Source organism: Jatropha curcas, chromosome 8, assembly GCF_041381405.1.
Source record: "Jatropha curcas cultivar XTBG-Jc1 chromosome 8, XTBG_Jcur_1.0, whole genome shotgun sequence".
Classification (NCBI taxonomy): domain Eukaryota; kingdom Viridiplantae; phylum Streptophyta; class Magnoliopsida; order Malpighiales; family Euphorbiaceae; genus Jatropha; species Jatropha curcas.
The window spans coordinates 26,539,004-26,547,401 of record NC_143158.1 but is presented as its reverse complement, the minus strand read 5'-3'; the positions used below and the strand labels follow the sequence as shown (position 1 = coordinate 26,547,401).

General features: G+C 34.0%; 1 protein-coding gene across 1 annotated transcript; it reads right to left on the bottom strand.

Annotated features, from left to right (window-relative positions):
* Nucleotides 1-1,987: 1,987 nt before the first annotated feature.
* On the bottom strand, nt 1,988-6,222 carry LOC105639238 (uncharacterized). Its single transcript, XM_012223218.4, has 3 exons — nt 5,372-6,222; nt 3,236-3,527; nt 1,988-2,616 (listed from the first exon to the last, which is right to left on the bottom strand). Exons 1-3 carry the CDS (start codon nt 5,693-5,695, stop codon nt 2,231-2,233), a joined length of 1,002 nt encoding a protein of 333 aa, XP_012078608.1. The 5' UTR covers nt 5,696-6,222; the 3' UTR covers nt 1,988-2,230.
* Between the last annotated feature and the right edge of the window lie 2,176 nt (nt 6,223-8,398).

Sequence of the window (8,398 nt, the reverse complement as noted above, 5' to 3'; positions counted from 1 at the left end):
GCCATTGCTTCGACATCACGAGGAGCTGTGGTGCCTAGGACTCCGCCATTGCTTCGACACCACGAGGAGACAAGACACAGGGCGGTACTTTTGACTCGGCAACCCTGGAGTAAGTGTTTAGTCGGCTGGGTATGTAACGTGAAGCAAGTCTGCTCTGATACCACTCTGTCACGGGCTTAGAGTCTCGCGCAGCACTACGCCCGTGCGGCGCCCCGGGAGCCCTCCCGCTTGACTCCGAGGCAAGCTTCGCCATGCCGTACCACACTGGTTTAGCCCTGCCATGAGCTCATCAGGAGAGCGGCCCAGCTTTCAACCAGTTGTGCCCCAGAGGCACATACCCCGCCTGCACGCAGGCTTTGCGTGGGGTAAGTACCCTAGGGTAGATCTTTTCTTAATCCGCTAAGCCGCCCCAACCCACGCAAGTTGAAACGCAGCTAGGTACGCTCTTCAATGCTGGCCTAACATGGCTACGGAATTTGTCCGTAACAATATGGTATTATAGAAATCATGGCTCTTCAAATTTCCTATTATGATTTGAAGTCAATATAAATTTAATAGTTTCATTATTAATCTCGTAATTTTAGGGTGTGATTGATACTTTAGTTAAGATTACCATTTCTAAAAATAATAATTAGTTAAAATTCGTGAATATATGTAAAATTAAATATTGTTGAGTTTTGAAATTATGCGTTATGCTTTTATTATGAGTTTAGTACTAGATTAGAAGCAAATAAATTATTTGATATTATTTTTTTCTGTTCTTAAATTTCTGTTAATGAATTTTATTTGATTGCAATTAATAAGTATAGCAAGTTGTCTTTTTTTATAAAAATAATTCAGTAAAATTATGAAAATTTGACCCATTATACTTTGTTACGAGAATACATTAGGCATGACCATATTTTGATTTTTTAAACACGAATCAATAATCAAACGAGTTAAAACTAGCATCAAACCATGATCAACGATTTTTAATTTTAAATTGTAATGACAATTATATATTTGCAAATCAAGTTCGTTTTTTCATTATTAAATTGGAATTAGTGGCTTTAATTTACTACCGTGGAAAAAAAAATATTCAAAGAAACTCTTGGAGTATATTTCCTTGCAGAAAACTGAAGTAGTTTCTTAGAAAAATTTTTCAAGAAAATTGAAAATTGAGTTTTGCGTGAAAATTATTCAGTTTTCTATTTGAAAAACTATAAAAAAATTTTAAGTTTTCAAAATCTAATTAAGATTTTGAAAACAATTTTAAGTTATTTTCTACAATTTTTCTTTATAACAAAAAGACATGTTTTTCGATTTTAAAAAATGACATTTTCATAATAAAAATTATAATATATATAAATAATATAAATTAAAAAAATTAATTTATTAAAAAAGTACTTATGTCAAGTTACACAAGGGTCATATTTATTATATAATATAAAATGTACCCCTTTTAGAAAATTAGATAAATTATAAAAATAAAACATACTTTTACAAAGTTGGATCAATTACAAAACAACAAATACTTTCATCAAAATTTATACACCAATGATAAGTGCTATAAATCTCGTAATAAATTCATATTTAAATCCATGTACTTGCCTCAAAAGGTAAATGTCAAAGTTTGGCTATTATTAATTTATATTTTCCTCAATACTAAAAATAAACATGAAACAAGGAATTTTCAACCTATCAAAGATAGTAAAAATTGGCTTCCATCACCCTACGGAAGACGGTGAAAATTTACCCTACATGTCTTACCTTGATTTTGCCCTAATTGAATTCACCTTCCCATTCCTGTAACATATATATAACACTAACAGCAAGAACTCCATGAACCTAACGAACCCTATATCCCAGTAATATATTATCCAACGGACAAGATACCATTACTATTGTTCAATGAAAATTTTAAATTTAAGACAAAACTTCCACATTATGTCCATCCATCAACAATTCTACATAAGGAAACATGTTGAAAGGACTACAATACACAAAATTCAAGTCCAAGAACTACCCAAAGAGAAATTTTCAATGGACAAAACTGCTAAAATATGTTCTCCATAACAACCAAACAACAATAGAACATCCAAAGCGCCAAAGGGGGGGGGGGGGGGGGGACTTTCTATAGTCCATGACAGTACACTAGAAAGTTTGTCTTTTATGAAGCCAGAGCCTGTGCGAGCTATGTTATATGAACGAGTAATACATGTTCATATGTGTGTGAAACAAAAAGGGGCTTCTATCGCACCGGCTGCTGATTGTAATGGTTCTTCTCTTTCTTCTTTGCTGCAGCAAGCCTTGCACTTCTTGCAGCAGCCTCTTGAGCAGCTGCCTTTGCAGCAGCATCCATCTCTTTACTAGACTTCTTCTTCTTCGCAGATGCCATTCTCTTTAGTCGCTCTTTCACATCAATAGTGGAAGAATCCTCATCTGCCTGCTCAGTCCCAGCAGCTTCATCTGGCCCATTGTTAACTTCGGAAAAGGTAGACTGCTCCTGAGGTTCCTTCACCTCCTTTGATTTATCCTTCTTCTTCTTCTTCTTAGCACTTTTGGATTCTCCAGCACTTTCCTTCCTTTCACCCTCTGCACCACTAGGCTCTGGATCTTTTCTTTCTTGCGCAGCATCTGCACAAATTCATTTCCAATGGATTTCTTGCTTAGAAATAGTACCAATAATAAAGCTAATATTTGAAGCTACACAAATTTACCTCCATTTTTTCTCAAAAAAAAAAAAAAAAAAAGAGGCGAATGGGCCTACTGCTTCATCCCTATAAGATATTTAAGAAATACACAAGAATCACAAGTTAAAAACAGTTTGATGCAAGAAGTTATCCCAATAAGCTATTTTAGAAGTATGCGAGAATCACAAGTTAAAAACAATTTGATGCCAGAAGTCAAGGAACTAGTTCATCTGTGTATAAGCATATTTGCACGCTTGGTCACATGCACAAAAACATGCGTGCACCAATTTCACACACACACACACACACACACACACGAAAAACACACACAAAAGGAGGGAGGGGCAAGGGGGAGGGGGGAGAGAGAGAAAGAGATACCACAACTCACTACCAATCTCCCTAAATCAACAGCTTGTAAGTAACACTTGACTTTTGACTCCACACACATATTATACATTTACAAATGCAAATTCGCACAAACATATATATAGATAAAGAGTTTCCAATACATAAGCAAACTGTAATGAGCCCAAGATACGAACATTTTTATCATATAAACTTACCATGTGACTCATCTTGGCCATTGCTCTCCTTCTGGGCCACTCCAAAATCAGCTAGAAGGGCCTCTAGCTCTGCAAGCTCCTTCTTCTTCCTTTCCTTCTTCGAAAGTTGCCTTTCTGTCTCCTTCTGCACCACAGAAACTTCAGAAGGCTTCTTGACTGCTGGCTCAAGGGGCACTGGAACCTCTGGTTCATGGTCATGGTCATGGTCATGGTCATGCTCATGCTCATGCTCATGGTCTTCATCTACTTCATCGTCACCTTCATCTAAAATATCTTCTTCACTCTCAGTTTCCTGTAGTTGCACAGATAATATGTAAAAAAGATATTAAAGAAATTCCATCATTCCTTAGGATAACTATAGCCATCTCTCCAGGTACTGTAAGAGACTGGCAAATAGATATAGACATTTAGAAGTAAAGACAACTAAAAAAATATTTTAAAAAAATGACAAACATAAAAATTAAACAAACAAAAAACCTGGAATGGTCTGAATTTTGCGGATAACCTCACATTCTAGAAGTTCAGCAAGACATGATTTAGGAATTCTATTCACATCAAATAGATACTCTTAAGATAGACAGCCAATTAGAGGCCTTCCATTTAAGTGTGGCTAGAAAGTTACATAAGCACATGCACAGACATTTGAGTGATGTATTCTTACTCTTGATTAGGATCATCTAACAAAATCCATAATTGCATGCGAGGATTAAATGCCACCAAGCTCCCATTAAGCCTATAAATAGCAACTCAACTACCAAGAGACCAAATTTTGGGATTGACATTCCCCTACCACTTGAAGGATGAACATAAATATTACAAATGCAGCAAAAGGGGCTTATGTCCTTAAGGAAATTGTGCTATTTCGCTTTCAAGCTCTGGATCCAAAAAAATGACCATATCCTTTGCCAAATAAAAGTAAGAGATTGAGAGACGGCACAAGAAGCAAAAAATTGAGAGATATATCTCTTTCCATACTTAGTGGTTGAAAAAAGCAAAAAATTAGAGTAAAATACCATTTTAAAGTGAAGGATTATGAAAGGAAGTATCACGACAGAGAAGAATAGTAGGTTTAGCTAATTTGGAGAAGAAGAGGCTGAGGAAAATATGAAAAGGGCATGCAAACTTTTTATTTTTAACCAAACCACAGGGCATATATTTGGTATATTATTAGTTAAATGCCATGTAGTCATTTATTTCCATGTTTCACTAGCCCAAGAGAGAATAACACCACATGGTGGCTAGATTGGCTTCTCAAGTGTTTAATGCGTGTGAAATTGATAATTTGAAGGATATAATAGGTCGACCCTTTAGTTAAAGGTGCCATTCGGCTAAGATGACAAATTAAAGGGATGATTCTACCCTTTTTGGCCATCACACATATAATCCAAGGAGGGGAAAAAAAAAGAATCGAGTTCTTCACTCTATTCCTTTGCTTTGATATAAGAAATATCCTGGACATTTGCTCAACATAGATGTAGAAGTATCCCACCCTTCTAAAGAAAATGTCTACCCTCAAACTGTTCAAAAGTAGATCCAAAAAAGCACAACTTGAACCTACCGATAATCACCATAATTAGATAAATTTATCCAGAAAAACAAACAGAATTTACATGGATCACGACCCTGTGCCTCCTTTCTAATGTTTGAACCTCTACATTTCTTCAGTCCTGATTCACATTGAAAGACTATAAATAATCTAATATTTAAATCCAACAGCCCCCAAGTCCACAGATACTTGCTGAAAGTTGAATATTACAAGCACCTGATGCTTCATCCACCCCAAGCATCATAATTTAGTTAACTCTGTCGCACAGCATCATATAAACAACTAGAAAAAACATACAGAATTTGACACATAATGCGTAAGATTCATCCACTGGGGATCTTTTACCCACATCTGGACCTTCCCCTTTTAGGTTAAGAAGTTGAGAAATAAAATCAAACTATGCCAACGAAATCACTTAACCAGCTGTTCTGACGCTTAACAGTAAGCATTAACAACAAAGCATCAATATCCAACAATGCCCAAACAGGTAGAAAACCAAACATAAAATCTAGTATTAATAGTAACATAACCTGTTTAGAGTTTATCAACTAACATTACAGGCAACTATATAGAGAAATCCTGCTACTCACCTCTATGTGGGTGGGCTTATCATCAGTCTGCTGTGGCTCCGAAGAACCCCAAACAGGGGCTGCGGTGGCATAGTAGTCGTCATCATCTTCATCCTCCACATCAGCCCAAGATTTAGCATTGAGTGGAGCAGGAGCCCAAAATAATTCAGGAGCAGGCTCCTTCTGCTGCTGTTGCGATTGTGATTTAGAGGATCCTTTACCACTCTTGGATGAACCACGCTCCTTATCTGACTTCTTTTTCTTCCTCAGAGTCTCAAGCGCTGCAAAAACATTAGTGTTGTTGATCACCAATGATCCCTCGTCTCTCCTGCCTCCCCCAACCATCTCTCCCCAATATCAAGACCCAGTGAAAAGTATACAAGTGATTTAAAAATAAACGGAAAAAGTATAAATCCGTTAAACCTGGAGGACTAAACTGACAATTTGAGATAGTATTCTAACTATCAAAAAAAGTATTTGTATGGTTCGGAAAATTGAAGATCAGGAAGAACAACGGCTTATCTCAAAAATTCAAAGAAACAATATTTGCAAAATATAATTAACAAACAGAATCAACAAAATTCTTATAATAGTTATTATTATTGTCTTGGATTATATAGAATTTTCGACAAATCGAGGGTTTCGAAAGATCAGGTTCGGATATTAGGGTTTCTAAAGGAAGCGACGAAGAATTAGGGTTCCGAGGAAAGACCGAGACGGTGGCTAAAACTGTAGAGACAATACGCGAAGGCGGATAATAGAAACAAAAGAGGAAAATTAGGGTTAGTCTGGTTTTAGAGGTATTTAACAGTGGAGAAAGGAGAGATTGTAATGGCGAATGAAGGTTAGGGCTCGAGTTTTTATGGAGACAATGTAATGAGAAGAAAACGAAGGATTGATAGTATTTATACGGTTGGCTTTTTACAAGTCGGTGCCTATTAAATCTTTGATTTCACGGTTAATAATGTTACATTCTTTTTTTTTAGAACCACAAACAAAGTATAGAGATAAGGATTGAATATCCCATCCACTATGCAAATTTTAATAATTATTATATTATATATATACATATATATATAACACATAAATGGGAATGGAAAGGATTAGCATACGGAGAGACAAAAGAGAGTGTTATATTTAATTTGGTTAAAAAATAAAATAAAATAAATATTTTTAATACTCTTTTGCTCTGTTTATTTTGGTTATAAATATTTTATTTTTTACAATCAACTCAAAAAAAATATTTAATACTCCAACTTGATTAGACATTTTAATATTTTTTATAATAATAATATATTATGTATTAGATATAGTTATGAATAATTTCATATAAAATTTTGTTTTTTAATATATTTATCTTATATGTTAAAATTTTTGAATATAATTCTAATTTAGAAATTTCCAGTATAATTTAAATGTTATATTTTTATATTAGTAAACTATCAAAAATAATTTTTTTTATCTTATTCAATTAAATTAATTAAATTTTACAATTCTTCGTCCATCCCTTTGCTTAATTAAAATCTCTTGCTGATGTGATGTTATCGCTCCTAAAAAAAATTTAAAAAGAAATTATAAGATAAATCAACAGAATGATTAAATAGTAATATTAACAGTTTTTACTCAATGATTAAGATGGATTGATAAATGAGATATTAAATAATGTAAATGAGTATATTTTTATATATTTGACCATTTATATATAACATAGTAAAATTAACATTATATTAGAATTTCTAAATTGGCTTGCTGCCACTCAATTAAAGATTTATGTGCATCTTACCGGAGTACTGTTTTCACTATTCCAAGCCATTTCGACAAATTATGAAACTCTCTCCAACCAACTATGAAATTATTATCCACGTCATTAGTAAATTAGAATTTGAAGGGTTCAGTACAGTTTTCAGAACATATAATTGATTCACTGTCTTCACTTGATGATAATGTATAATTTCGTTAGATCAGCTCCAAACTCAAACATAAATAATATATATTTTTATCTAACAAACAAAATTGCCAAACCAATAAAACAAAAAAATATATATATAAAATATGGAGGAACACCTTCATGGAAAGGAGTTGAAAACATTGACAAACCTCACTGTAGAAAAATAAAGCCTTAATCCATGAACAATGATAGAGAAAACTGGACGAGAATAAATTTGAAAAGACACTAAGGTTGTAATCGATAACAGTTTTTTAAATAATTTTTAGTGTTTATTATTTTTTTATAGTGCTCGGTAACATAGCGTTTAATTCAATTTTTAGAGGTTAAGGTAGTGTTTTGTGAAAATTAACCTATGTAACATTTAGTTTTTAGTGTTTCGTGAAAAACTATTCAAATAGCTAACATTTAAACACTACTAAAACAACTAACAGCTATTAAAACAGATAATTTTGACAAACACATTCTAAAAAATGAGAAAAAAAAGAGAGAAAAACAAAAGGAAATAAAAAAGTGTAACCGCCTGTTAGACTATGTACTGATGTATATTTTGGCTATGTAAATTGAGTTAGTGGTATATTTGTAATTACATAATACTACACATGTATATAAGCTTATTCTAAATGAATACACGCGGGGGGATTTCCTATATGGTATCAGAGCACGCAATTTCAAGCCGCTCTCTCTAAACCCTAGTTCTTTTCTTCATCTCTATCTCTTTTCTTCTCTTTTCTAAACCATGGCAGGCAAGCATGATTTTCATCCAGCCCTTGCTGTTAACAATATCCGAAATTTTATTCCAATCATTCTTGAGACTGAAAAGGGGCAATATTCCTCTTGGGCGGAATTGTTCAAAATTCATTGCCGTGCCTATAAAGTTCTCGATTTCATTATTCCACCCTTGTCATCTGATAAAGACAAGGAATCTTCTACGGCTACTGAAGTCGATCCAAGACTGCGGTCTCAATTGGATGCTACAGTTCTTCAATGGATTTATGGGACAATTTCTGTTGATCTTCTCAATACTATTTTGGAAACGGATTCCACTGCTCAAAATGCTTGGGATCGTCTGAAAGGTATTTTCCAAGACAATAAGAATTCTC

Bases quoted from the DNA above. Each gene is read 5' to 3' on its own strand.
- LOC105639238 (XM_012223218.4), bottom strand. From the start codon at position 5,695: ATGGTTGGGGGAGGCAGGAGAGACGAGGGATCATTGGTGATCAACAAC. The intron at 3,528-5,371 runs GTGAGTAGCAGG...GTGCAACTACAG, and splicing joins ATAAGCCCACCCACATAGAG to GAAACTGAGAGTGAAGAAGA. The intron at 2,617-3,235 runs GTAAGTTTATAT...GAATTTGTGCAG, and splicing joins TGGCCAAGATGAGTCACATG to ATGCTGCGCAAGAAAGAAAA.